At 39.9% G+C, this 13,614-nt stretch overlaps 1 protein-coding gene across 1 annotated transcript; it reads left to right on the plus strand.

Annotated features, from left to right (window-relative positions):
* Positions 1-217: 217 nt before the first annotated feature.
* Positions 218-5,448, plus strand: NANOG (Nanog homeobox). Its single transcript, XM_014536849.1, is given in 4 exon segments — positions 218-402; positions 3,525-3,799; positions 4,820-4,906; positions 5,044-5,448. Coding segments are annotated over 4 exon segments (918 nt in total). The 5' UTR covers positions 218-251.
* The last annotated feature ends 8,166 nt before the right edge of the window (positions 5,449-13,614 follow it).

The following is a 13,614-nucleotide window of genomic DNA, read 5'->3' on the forward strand; positions in this document are numbered from 1 at the left end:
AGAGGGCGGGCCTAAATTTGGTTGAGCTTCCTTTATAAATCGGGAGCCTCCAAATTTTTCATCTTTTTGCAAAATTGACTGGTCGGGTCCTGTCCCTGCAAAGCTGACCCATTTCCTCCCATCTTTTTGATACTTTTACATCTGGAGATTTTCATATTTCTCTAAGCTCTTCGCGCTAAATACTGAAGCCTGGGCCTTTCTTACAATCTAGCTCTTTGGTGTTTTTTTTCTCTTTCCTTCAACTCAGCAACATGAGTGTGGATTCGGCTTATCCCCAAAGCCTGCCCTGCTCCGAATCATCCAATTCTAGGGAGCCTTCACCAGTGCCTGAGATTTATGAGCCTGAAGAAAACTATGCATCCTTGCAAATGTCATCTGCTGAGACACTCCACACAGAGACTGGTAAGAAAAAACGGAATCCTCAAAAGTCTGAGTTCCTGAAGGGAGAAGGGAAGAAAGAAAGGGGGTGGTGGATAAGGGTGATCCTTTTCCCTCTTGAGCAATTACAGCCCATTTATAGAAGCAGCTGTCATTACCTATTAATCCTGGCAACACCTCTCCTTCCGTTATAATTTAGTGGCGCATGCCCTTTCACCTGTGTGCCAGGTGTCGGGTTGTGGGCTGGGACTGGGGATGTGGAACTCAGATCAACTGTATACTGCATGTTTGAGAACTTCTGTGCGCAGACACAGTGAAAACAAATACGTCGTGGTAAATAAAACTGATGCTTAAGTCTGAACACACATTAACAGTAAATACTACTAAGTCAGAAGTGGGAACAGCACAGCTTGGGGTGGGGGGCAGGGTGTCTGGTGGTGAGCATCACCTTCCAGGTCCGTCTCTTCCTGGAATGCCAGGAATGGCATGGCTAATTATACAAATGCCACCTTGTTGAGATGTTTTCCCTTTCTACAGCTCTGTGAGCACGTGCGATGCTCACATCTCAATCCCAAAGAAGTGTTCATTCCACTCTATGGTGGATAATTTAATCTGCTGATAGTCAAAGTGGCTAGAGTTTGTAAGTGATAGCCAGTTTGGCTTCAAAACCTGTATGGGGAATGCTGGGGATACTTAAAGCTGGTACCATTTTTTTTTAAGAGATCAGTTTGTTAAAAATGAAAAAGTTAAACCAACTTTTACCCACGAGTACCACTTTTAACATAGAACAAAACAATAGCTTAGCCCTGCCTTGTGTGTTCAGTGGTTAGACCGTCGTCCCGTGCACCGGTGGACCTCGGGTTCGATCCCCGGTTGGGGTACCCGAGGAGGCAACTGATCCCTCTCTCTCTCTCTCTCTCTCTCTCTCTCTCTCCCTCTCTCATCACTGAAGAAAAAAGAGTCTTTGAGTGAGGATTTAAAAAATAATAATTTAAAAACTATAAACTGAGTGAGGGAGGAATAATTTTGGAAATGAGGTTTCAGAGCTAATAAAGACTAAGTCGGGTGGAGAGGGTAAGTGAGGGGGGAAAAACAAAGAGGACATCTGTAATACTTTCAACAATATAGATAAATTTTAAAAAAGGACCAAGTCTGGGGGTCGAAATGGAAGCCTATTGAAACTCACGTGTCCTGTTAGTCCTGGTATTTAGAAATGGTGAGTAAACTGTTGACTTTAGGATTTCCAGAGTCGGATCATTGGTTTATATTTTTATTTTATTTTTTTTTAGAATAAACACCTGGATTCCATGAGCTAAGACAGGAGGAAGGCTTTATTTGCCTTCGTGGGTCTTGCTTTTCCTCAGCGGGCACCCCAGCTCTGGCCCTCCAGCACAGAGCCTTCTGCGCGGCGGCACTGGCCTGCGCTTGGGGTGATGCGTGCAGGAGCTTGCCTGCTGGAACTGCTCTCTAAAAGATGGATGATTCTGGCATTCTTTCTCCTTTACCATATTTCTTCTGAGTTTTCTCTGATCGGGTTTTTTGTGTGTGTGTTTTTTTCGGCAGAACTTTATGATTTCGTTAATGCAAATACAATGTGTACACAATCTATTCCTTTTCTTCGCTGTGCAGCCTGGCATTGGGATTGGTGACTCTGGTGGCCAGCTGGGCTGCTCTTTCCACAGTGGCTTTGCGGTTCTTTGAGGAGACGTTGTGAGCAGTCTCAGCACAGTAAGATTTGTTGCACATCAGCAGCACTTCAAGCTCCTTGATGTTACGGACCAGAAACTTCCGGAAGACACTGGGCAGCATGTGCTTTGTTTTCTTGTTGCTCCCATAACCAATGCTGGGCGTCAAGATCTGGCCCTTGCATCTTCTATGCACCCTATTGTCAGTGCCTCTGGGTTTCTGCCATTTTCGCTTCATTCTGACATATCGGCCTGACTGGTGCCGGATGAACTTCTTGGTCCTCTTTTTGACAATCTTGGGTTTCACGAGGGGTCTGAGGGCAGCCTTGGTGCCGAGCAGGAGATGGCTGCCACCTCCACAGGCAGCGCCGAGGAAGAGAGCTCTCTGATCGGTTTTGTTGTTGTTGTTGCTTTTTAATTCTCTTCCTCCTTAACTTGGCCCAGGGCGGGTACCTAGTGGTACCTGTACCACTGTCGGTATGATGTGCTGTAATGACCACCATGCATTTCTTTACTAAGGTCTTGGTGGGTACCAGTTTGTTGTTGGGATGTGTTGTGGACAACATCAGTAATCCTTGTTTTTCCGCGTACAACACCCTGAGTCCCAGGAGAAGTTGCCCATGTCCAGCCTCAAGGCGCAGCACTTGCTGCCTCCCCAAAAGAGGGATGGTGTGTTTATGCGGGGGGGCAGGAGAGGGGGTAATTTTAGTGTTGGCAGAGGGTGTCTCAGCTCCTATTTTCACTTCTCCTGGTGGGGCGTCCTCTTGCCCCCCTGTCTTGGGGTGCGTGTGCGGGTTGTCCTGAGATGTCCATGGCTCAGTGCTGGCTTGAAAGAGCTGATGATCAGTTTTAAAAATTATGTAGATAATAATTAAAATTACAAAGGAAGTTACCAGGGGACACTGTAGGTGGGAGTCAAGTAATCTGTTTTGACCTTTTTGAACAGCCAGGGTGATGTCAAAGAGGTTTGAGTCCCACTCTGTTCACCAGCAATATTAGCCATGTCCTTTGTGTTGGCCATATCCACTATTATTAGCCATGTCCATGGTATGTAAAGTGGTGACGCTGGTACACGTACTGGATTGTACAAAGGTTGGCAAGTTATTATTCGGGTTGCTTAGGAATTGTTGCTACTTAGCTCTGAGGTTGTGAGGATTTTAAAAGTGCTTTGAAAATCATAAATTTGTGCTCAGCCAGTGTTGCTCAGTGGTTGAACATTGATCTATGAACCTGGAGGTCACGGTTCGATTCCCTGGTGGGGCACATGCCTGGGTTGTGGGCTTGATCCCCCGGTATGGGGGTGTGCAGGAGGCGGCCAATTGATGATTCTCTCATCATTGCTGTTTCTACTTCTCTCTCCCTCTCCCTTCCTCTCTGAAATTAAAAAAAAAGAAAATAATAAATTTGCAAGTTTAATATTTAAAAAGCTTTAGAGGAAAGTGTCATTTTTATTCCCAGCAGTCTCTCCTCTTCCTTCCTCCATGGACCAGCTTATTCAGAACAGCCCTGATTCTTCCACCAGTCCCAGTCCCAGCAGTCCCAGCGCAACACCGCCCACTTCTGTAGAGAACGGGACAGGGAAGGAGGAGAAAGCCCAGGTCAAGAAACAGAAGATCCGAACCGTCTTCTCACAGACCCAGCTCTGTGTACTCAATGAGAGATTTCAAAGACAGAAGTATCTCAGCCTCCAGCAGATGCAAGAACTTTCCAGCATCCTGAACCTTAGCTACAAACAGGTGAGGCTGTTTTGTTGTTGTCTTTGCAATAAGAAATTTAAAAAAAGAAAACTAATTTGCAGATAAGCATTGCTAACATCTTTCTATGCACTCTGTTTCTATGCAAACCCCCGCCCCCAATAATTTAACATGAAAATGTGATTTGGATTTTTTGTAACATATTTCATAACCATCTTTCATTAAACAGTCTACTGTATGACTGTGTCTCAATTTATTTAACATTGTTCCCTGTTGCATAAACCAAAATTGTGAGAATGTTTCCAATTTTGCCTTAATCAAAAGAGGTATATACTCCCATCTTCCAGGTTAGGAAGTCCCTAACCCCAACACTGGTTCTTATTAAAGTAAAAATTGCATCTTTTGTTTTTCATCTGTGTGCATTTGATTACTAATGAGGTTAATCATTTTTCATACATTTTTATTTTTTCATACATTTATTGGTATTATATTCAGTGAAATATTTTATGGTGGTTTTTTTTTTTTAATCATTGGTGCCATACTTAGAAAGTTCTCTATTCCATGATTTTATAACAGGTATAAATATTCTTGCCCCTCTGTGATCTCATTTTCTAACTGAAGTTTATAAACAACATGGAAATTTTAGTTTACTGTGTGCTGCAATACAATGATATTTTCTAAATAATTGTATGTTTCATAATTCTGAATTAAAATATCACTATTATCATGAAATATGTAATGTGCTCATATGGGGGCACTTTTTATTGCAAACAGATTACCATTAACTGTAACCAATGGCATGGGTAAACCAAAGGGAGATGAATAGACACTTACACGTGCATTGCACTTTAGGTTTATAATACAAAAAGCAGCCAACTGATTTGAGGGGCTTGGAAATTCATTCATAGAATATTGGTTCTTGATTTTTAAAAAGACACTAGAAATCCAAATTTTATTCCTGAGCTTTTGATAGTTGTAGTTAATTGTCAGTTGAAAAAATGTTAACAATATTCTTTGATCCCTAGCATATCTGCATTCATATTATTTTATGCTTTTCTACAGATTAAGACCTGGTTCCAGAACCAGAGAATGAAATGTAAGAGGTGGCAGAAATACAACTGGCCAAAGAACAGCCACCGTGTGACCCAGGTAACAGGAAACGTATTTATTCTGCTCTTTCCTTTCGGTGGCTTTCTGGTTTTGTCTATTGCTGAAGCATAAAACCCCAGCCACAGACGATTCTGATGTTCCTGCACCCTTTCAGTTAACCCCTCCTTCTCTTTCAGATGAGCTCAGCAACTACAGACTACCTGGGCCTCTCCTCCTGTCACCAGGGATGCCTGGTGAACGCTTCTGGAAACCTTTCCATGTGGAGCAACCATTCCTGGACCAGCCCATCTTGGAACTACCCTGCCTGGAATGGTCAGATCTGGTGTCCCCAAGCCTGGAATAATCAGGCTTGGAACAACCAGGCCTGGAACAACCAATTCCTTAGTTATGGAGAGGAAGCCCTGCAGCCCCAGATCCAGTTCCAGCAAAATCCTGTCAGTGATTTGGAGGCCTCCTTGGAAATTGCTGGGGAAACCTTTGATGCAATTCTGCAAGCCCCTAAGTATTATGGTACCCAGCAATCCACGGATTTATTCCCAGATTATTCCATGAGCATATAGCCTGAGTCCACGAACACATAGCCATGAACATAGTGTGATGATGGGTATATTACTCAATCTCAGTTTGGGTAGTGGCTGTATTACCTCTCCTCGGATTTTTCTATGTATCTCTGCCTTGATATGCTGCTTCTCATTATGCCTCCTGTGCCAATTCGAAGGGTGGGGGTCGGGTATGATTGGAGTCTAAGTAAAAAGGCTTCTGTAGTCTTGCTGCTGTTAGACAAATGATAAAAGATGCCTCTGGCTATAGATAATTAGATATAACACTAGATCTAGTATTTGGATAACTCTAGATCTAGAATCTTAACTTCAAAAATAGAAAGTAAAAGAACAAAGGTGTGTGATAAAGGATTACTCATGTTTTCTGGGATTGGAAGGCTTGTTAAAATCCTCAGTTCAGGTGAATGGTTAAGCTATAATATATTTCACTGATTTCCTCTGCCCCTTTTGCTGTTTTACTACAACCTTTAATTTGTTTATTACTCATTACTCAAATTGTAGAAGATGTTTTTTGTATTTTGCTGTCATGACAATAGTACCAGTTTGGCTGGTTGGTTTATAAGTTTACATACAAAAAAATAAAACGTCTATTTTACCATTAGTTGGCTCTACCCTGATTTCACCCAGTGGTCTAATAATAAGTAAAAATTTGCTGAGCATGGGTATTTATTGGATTTTTTATTTGGGGGGGGGGAGTTTAACTGAAATCTTCTCTAGCCTTTGGGGGAGATTGCTATCTTAGAAATGAGCAAAGGAAAGGTCACCAGGATATGATGCTAGGACTGATTAATTAGACCTGAACAAACTTACTCCCTCCTTGTGTGTGAAACTACAATCTGTGGTCATTTTCAGTTGTAAGAAGAGTGACACATCTGGAAGATCTGGAACGTCATAAGCAGAGCGCCTGGGTCTGTGAAGGGGCTGAGCGAAGGGCAGCAGAGGGGAGAGGCAGATTCTAGAATGTCAACTTGAAACGCATGAGTAGTTCTGTGGTTGCTCTTCAGTGTAATTATACCCTGCCAGAAAGAAGCTTATTTTTAAAAAAATATATTTTTATTGATATCAGAGAGGAAAGAGAAATAGAAATATCAATAATGAGAGAGAAGCATTGATCAGCTGCCTCCTGCACGCCCACACTAGGGATTGATCCTGCAATTGGCGCATGTGCCCTGACAGGGGATCGAACCATGACCTCCTGGTTCTTAGGTCGACACTCAACCACTGAGCCACACCTGCCAGGCATAAGCTTATTTTTAAACATTTAAAAAATAATGTGCTTTTATTTGTTTATTTATTTTTGGTTAATCCTCACCTGAGGATGCCCTCTCCATTGATTCCTAGAGAGAACTGAAGGGGAGAGATAGAAACATCCATAGGTTGCCAGGTACGAGGTAAGTGCCCTGGACTGCGCCCTTTAGTCCATCTGCTGACGCTCTAACCATTGAGCCAAATCAGATAGGGCAAAATACTTTTATTTTTGACAATTAAATTTGTAGACCAACTACCCGACTAGGGTTTAGGCACAATTTAATGTGTCATTTTTATGTATGGCTCTATAAGTGTATTGATGTTAACAGTGAAGAAAAAAGGATCAGAGACCAATACATAAGTAAATTCTAGGGCTAATTTGAAATAGATTTTTCTCTTTTCAGGTAAATTATGTTCTCAGGATCTAAGCAGCCCTTTATAAAGTATGCTAATAATCTCCTCTTTACTGTCCTTTCCCCATCCAGGCTTGCCCCAAATTTATTGGATTGGGGGCACTTTCATTCACTACTCTGCCTTTTGCCCCATAGAAACCTCCAGCTCTCTGGAGCATCAGAGATGCAGAGAATAGCCAGAGCAGTTTTTCTTGGTCATTTTCCTCGTGGTGTCCCCAATTGTCCAGTGTTCCTCTATAATCTCATCCAACCCAATTATCTAGACAATTCCCAGAAGAAGAAGGCAGGGATAATTAACTTGTGCCAGTCTAAGGACAACATGCTATTCCTTTAAGCTGTCAGATTTTTGAGTTGTGTGCCATGTACTATATTATGGGCCCAGGAGATAATTGAAACAGAAAGCATTCATTGAACAATGAAAATGCCATTTTCTAAGTCACCCCTATTTAGTCTTATAATTCAAGGAGATTTGATTCTGACTTTGAAAATAATTAATCTGTTCCTGCCACCTGCCCTTTTCACTTATATTTTAGATGTATGAGTGAAGGAAAAAGATTAAACTAGAGCTTTTCTTTTTAAAGGTAATTTGTCACTAACATTCCTACAAAATTCTTAGTTCTAAATAAATACACATAAAAGACAACAAATTTGAGGAAATCCTGAAAGGTGAACCACAGTCTAGAAACTTGGGAAAATAGTTATTACAAGGTGCTCGAGTCCAGTCAGGACGACGTGGCTCAATGGTTGAGTGTTGACCTATGAAACAAGAGGTCATGTTTTGATTCTGGATCCCCACTGTGGAGGTGTGCGAGAGGCAGCCAATCAATGATTCTCATCATTGATGCTTCTATTTCCCCCTCTCTCTTCCTCTCTGAAATCAATAAAAATATATTTAAAAACACACACAAACCAAAGTGTTAGAGCCCAGTACTAAACCATGCCATGGTACAATTTTACACACACACTCCTGTTTGCTTCTTGTGTTTGCTTTGGATTAAGTTGGGAATAAGCAAGAAATGGCTAAGAATTAAGGAAGATTTAGAGAGGCAAAAAGGACAGGAGCACCTATTAACTTCAAAGCATCATGCTAGATACTGAAGAAGAAAAAGGAAAGCAAGGGAGAAAAGGGAAAATAAGATTGAAAGAAAAAGTGGGCAAAAGATTGATTTCTGATGTTAATAGTTTGCTTTTGGAAATTAGCCATTTATGGAAGTGCCATTCATTTATTGTTTCTTATACCCAAAAGGTACATATTATTAGAGTAAAGATGGAAAAAACAAGGCAGAGGATAGTAAAATCCATAATCATCAAAGAACATTTTGAGCCGAAACCGGTTTGGCTCAGTGGATAGAGTGTCGGCCTGCGGACTGAAGGGTCCCAGGTTCGATTCCGGTCAAGGGCATGTACCTTGGTTGCGGGCATATCCCCAGTGGGAGATGTGCAGGAGGCAGCTGATCGATGTTTCTCTCTCATCGATGTTTCTAACTCTCTATCTCTCTCCCTTCCTCTCTGTGAAAAATCAATAAAATATATTTAAAAAAAAAAAAAAAGAACATTTTGATTTATTTTTTATAAAATCAGACATTCTGATCGCAACACTAAAATTTGCTGTTAAAAACAATTTAAGCAATAGAGAAAATACATAATAAAGAGATTCTAGTGAAAATAGCTATTCAGTGATGAACATTTCCTGCAGCTATTTTGTATATGGGTGGTTTTACATGTGAATTTTAATGCATATATTATAACAGGATTATACCATATATTCTCTCTCTGTGTCTCTTTTCTTTACTGATTTCAGAGAAAAGAGAGGGAGAGAGAAACATTGATGTGAGAGAGAGAGACATTGATGGAACCTGTGACCTTTTTGGTGAATGAGAAGATGATCAATCAACTGAGTCACACACTAGTACAATGTGTGCCCAGGCCTTACACTCTTTTCAAAACTTTTTGTTTTAGCATCACATCTTCAACTTCTTTGCATGTTAGAATTTAGAAATATATTTGTTTGAAAGAATCTAAGTATTGGTAATTACATTATAAAATAGTAAGATTCCCTATTTTCCCTAAATACATTAGCCAAGGTTGAGATGGTTTCTTTCTCGAATATTCTCTACCAAAGCATTTCTGATATGAAGAAATGAATGGAATTCAGGTAGCTAAAGAAGAGAAAGATTAAGTTTTGGTTCTTCCTAACATCTCAGTGTGACTTAGTCATTCCCTTAAAAAAAACAAAAAACCCGACAACCATTAATAAAATATTAAAACAAAATCATTGCAGTTAACTTTGTTAACATCATGTTAACAGTGATGTCTTTCCAGACACTTTCATGCATGCACATGACATAAACAGAATTACAGCACACTTCTCCCTATTCAAATATGGAATTATATCATGCATTTTGTTCTACAGTCTGCTTTTTCTACATAAGAATATATCATAGTACAGCCTTGGCCAGGTAGCTCAGTTGGTAAGAGAATCATCCTGATTTGCCAAAGTTGTGGCAGGGCACATACAAGAATTAATCAATGAATGCATAAATAAGTGGAACAACAAATCAATATTTCTCTGCCTTCCTCTCACTCTCTAAAATCAATTAAAAATTTTAAAATTAATTTGTATAAAGAGTATATCATATCACAGATGTAACACAACTTAAGTTGTTTCTGTTTTGGTTACTTGCCACCAAAAATTATGTTGCTACTAACATTTTGTCATTTTAAACATGTAGACAGATGTTTTAAAATATGGAAAAAATGTTTTCATAAGTAATAGAAATTGAAATTCATACTTGAAATTGGACACTATTTTTGGATTGGCACTTTATTCTGTTAACTAGCTAATTTATTAAAGCACTATGAGGTAATAGTAATTAAAAACACAAGTTTTAGTCTTTTTGTTTTTAAAAACTTAAACATTTCTAGTTAATATCTAAGAAGGTTGCTCTTGGAGAATTAAGCTAATAGATATTAGAGCCAAATTCACCATCTGGGTAAGTAAGCCACCATAAAAGCTGGAAAGGCTGCCAAAATGAATTAGGAGAAGTACAAAGCTTTTCAGCTTCTCTCTTTTTGGTCACAGACTTATCAGAATATAAACTAGTACAATAGGACACAAGGTAAAAATAAAATTAATTCTAAATTCACTTGCCATCCTCTCCCATCTTTTCCCTTCAAAATCTTGCTCTCTCCAGTCTCCTCCCAAAAGGTTACTTCCAATGTCTTATTTTAGCTACCTTATTATACAAGGTGGGGCAAAAGTAGATTTACAGTTGCGACTACTTAAAACAGAGTTTATTCTTGTATTCTTACTTATTGTATTATTTTCCATACAAACAATTGTAAACCTACTTTTGCCCCACCCTGTATTTTAGCTTTTAAAAATCACTGGGTCTTGATTTTCAGCTTGCATTTCCATTTCAGTTTGTACTTGAAGGAAACAAGCACACTGGATTGAGTTGCCTTGCGGCGTCTTCTGACTTTCATAGTTTGGATTCGAAGCTCAGAAGTGGGAGGAATATATAGTTTGCTTAGTGAATTTCAAGCACCCAATTCTCCTGGTTAAGGACACGTTTAATTCTGTTCGGAATAATCGTGCTATTCTTCAGAAGAGTTGGTGTCTACAGGGAAAAGGTTGGTGTCTACAGGAAAAAGTAGGGCTGTGACTGCAAACCCAAGGTAAAGGCAGACAACTGCCAGACAGAGGTAGGGAAGTGGGGGAGGGCCTTTCCTGCTCCCAGGGCCAAGTGAGCTTTGCCTCAAGCGGGAGATAAAGGGAATTTGTTAAATAAAGAAGCCAGTTGGGGCAGACAAAAGCTTCCGGGACAGGAAGTTGGTTGACTGAGGACACCGAAATGTAGGCATTTGAATAGGTTCCTCGGGGTGAGGTGGAAGTGTAACCTGACTAAAAAGAAGCAGCAGCTGGTGGTCAGTCTCTTCTTAAAGGATTCCTGGTATCTGGGTGGTTGTTACCAACTCTGTGGTCCTAGAAGGAAGTGCCCTTGAGAATTTTAGAAGGTTAAATACCTGGAAAATAACTTTAAAGATAGCACTACCTCCATGTACACTACCAGACAAGCTATTGAACAAAAAATCTCTCTCTCTCTCTCTCTCTCTCTCTCTCTCTCACACACACACACACACACACACACACACACACACACACACACCTCACAGGTCAAACTGAGATGCGAGAAGCAAATTAATTAAGCACAGGGCATGAAGCGTGGGGGCATGCAATGGGTCATACTAATGCACTTACGATAGGGTGCAAGTGGGGAAAAATGGGTTGCAATGTTCTGATGACCCATCTCTCTGATGTGTGTGTGGTGACAAGAACTAAGTACAAGGACTGAGGACCAGAACTTGAGGTTGAAGTAGGGCCAGGGTTCTGCAGAAGGAAGGTAGCTGGACACAACCACACAGGCTTGTACTATCCGAAACACCGAGGGCAAGTACTTTTGGCCACAAAAGTAGCTCTCCTTAGCTTGATGAGCAGCTATGGAATTTATTTTCACTGGTTGGTCAGAATACCTGTGTGGCTGGAATGGGTGTCGCCAATGGATGTCCAATTAAAGAGTTATGGATTTCGAGTGCTTCTATGAAGAAAAATTCCTTGTTTAAATATCTGCTACAGCCCTAGCCAATTTGCTCAATGGATAGAGCATCAGCCTGCAGACTGAAGGGTCCTGGATTCGATTCCAGTCAAGGGCACATGCCTGGGCTGGGGCTTGATCCCCAATAGAGGGCATGCAGAAGGCAGCCAATCAGTGATTCTCTCTCATCATTGATGTTTCTCTCTCCCTCTACTTTGCTCTATGAAATCAATTAAAAAATATTTTTTAAAAATATCTGCTACATCAGTCTTCATCAAGATTAGAGAAATATGATTCATTCTTAACTTTGCCAATGACTCTTTCCTTATGCCACTTGCATCTTCCAAAAGAACAGTGAAAAATAAAGTCAGTTTCAACTTGGGGAAAAAATCTTATAAGAAAACTTTACAGCCCTGGCCAGGAGCATCATCTCATACACCAAAAGGTTGCCGGTTCAGTTCCGGATCAGGGCACATCACTAAATTGTGGTTTCAATCTCTGGTCAAGGTGTGTGAGGGAGACAACCAATCAATGTTTCTCTCTCACATAGATGACTTAACATCTTCACTTGAATTTCTAATAAGTAGCACAAAATTAACATTTCCAAACCAAACTTCCAATATTCTTCCCCTACACAAGTTCTTCCTATAGCCTTCTCCATCAGTGTATGACAATTCCATCTGTTTAGTTGGTCAGGCCAAAACCATAAAACCAACTTTGTTTACTAGGCCATCAAAATATATCTAGAATTCAGATGTTTCTTTTTTATTTAATATATTTTTATTGATTTCAGAGATCCCTTTCCCTTGCCTTTCCTCTCTCTCTCTGAGTGAGGATTAAAAAACAAACAAAACACCTTTACATTTATACAGCACTCTCTTATATGAAAAAATGTAAATTTTATTTCTCATGATCCTTAAGCTACATTCTGAGATTAACTATCATTTATAGGTAAAGAAACCAAAGCTCAGGAAGTTTTGGGTTTTTTTTTCAGCCCATCCTTCCCTGGGGAGTTTTAAATAACACATACAATGTTATATGACCTTCTCTTCAGTCCCAAGTTGACTATAACCCAGCTCCATTAAGAAACTGCTCTAGCCTGGTCCACATGGCTCAGTGGTTGAGTGTTGACCTGTGAACCAGGAAGTCACGGTTAGATTCCCTATTTCAGGCTCTATCCCTGGTGTGGGGAGTGCAGGAGGCAGCTAATCAATGATTCTCTGTCATCATTGATGTTTCTCTCTGAAAATAATAAAAATATATTTAAAAAAAAAAACCTGCTCTATCTTCAATCCACTGCAATCCATTTTCTGTCTTTAACAAGCCATTGTAATAAAGCTAAAATTTTTAAATCACCTTACATTCATCCTTCATTAGTTTATTAAAAAAAATACTTGTTTTTCTTGGTGTTGAGATGAGGGATACTGCCTATCTTCTTAGAGATAACATAAATGGGCTGTTTGTTTATCTTTTAAAGAAATGTACTTATTTGGACTCCCTGTTTCAGGCTCTATCCCCGGTGCGGGGAGTGCAGGAGGTAGCTGATCAATAATTCTCTGTCATCATTGATGTTTCTTTCTCTCTCTTCCTTCCTCTCTGAAAATAATTAAAAAAATATATTTTTAAAAAACCTGCTCTATCTTCAATCCACTGCAACCCATTTTCTGTCCTTAACAAGCCATTGTCATAAAGCTAAAATTTTAAAATCACCTTACATTCATCCTTCATTAGTTTATTAAAAAAAATACTTGTTTTTCTTGGTGTTGAGATGAGGGATACTGCCTATCTTCTTAGAGATAACATAAATGGGCTGTTTGTTTATCTTTTAAAGAAATGTACTTATTTTGTTACTGCCTGAATTACAGAAGAGCTGGGGCTTGAAATTACCTGGGTCCTCTGGCAAAAGAGTAAGCTCACATTGGCAAGTTCCA

The sequence above is a fragment of the Myotis brandtii genome, unplaced genomic scaffold (assembly GCF_000412655.1).
Source record: "Myotis brandtii unplaced genomic scaffold, ASM41265v1 scaffold1667, whole genome shotgun sequence".
In the NCBI taxonomy this organism is placed as follows: domain Eukaryota; kingdom Metazoa; phylum Chordata; class Mammalia; order Chiroptera; family Vespertilionidae; genus Myotis; species Myotis brandtii.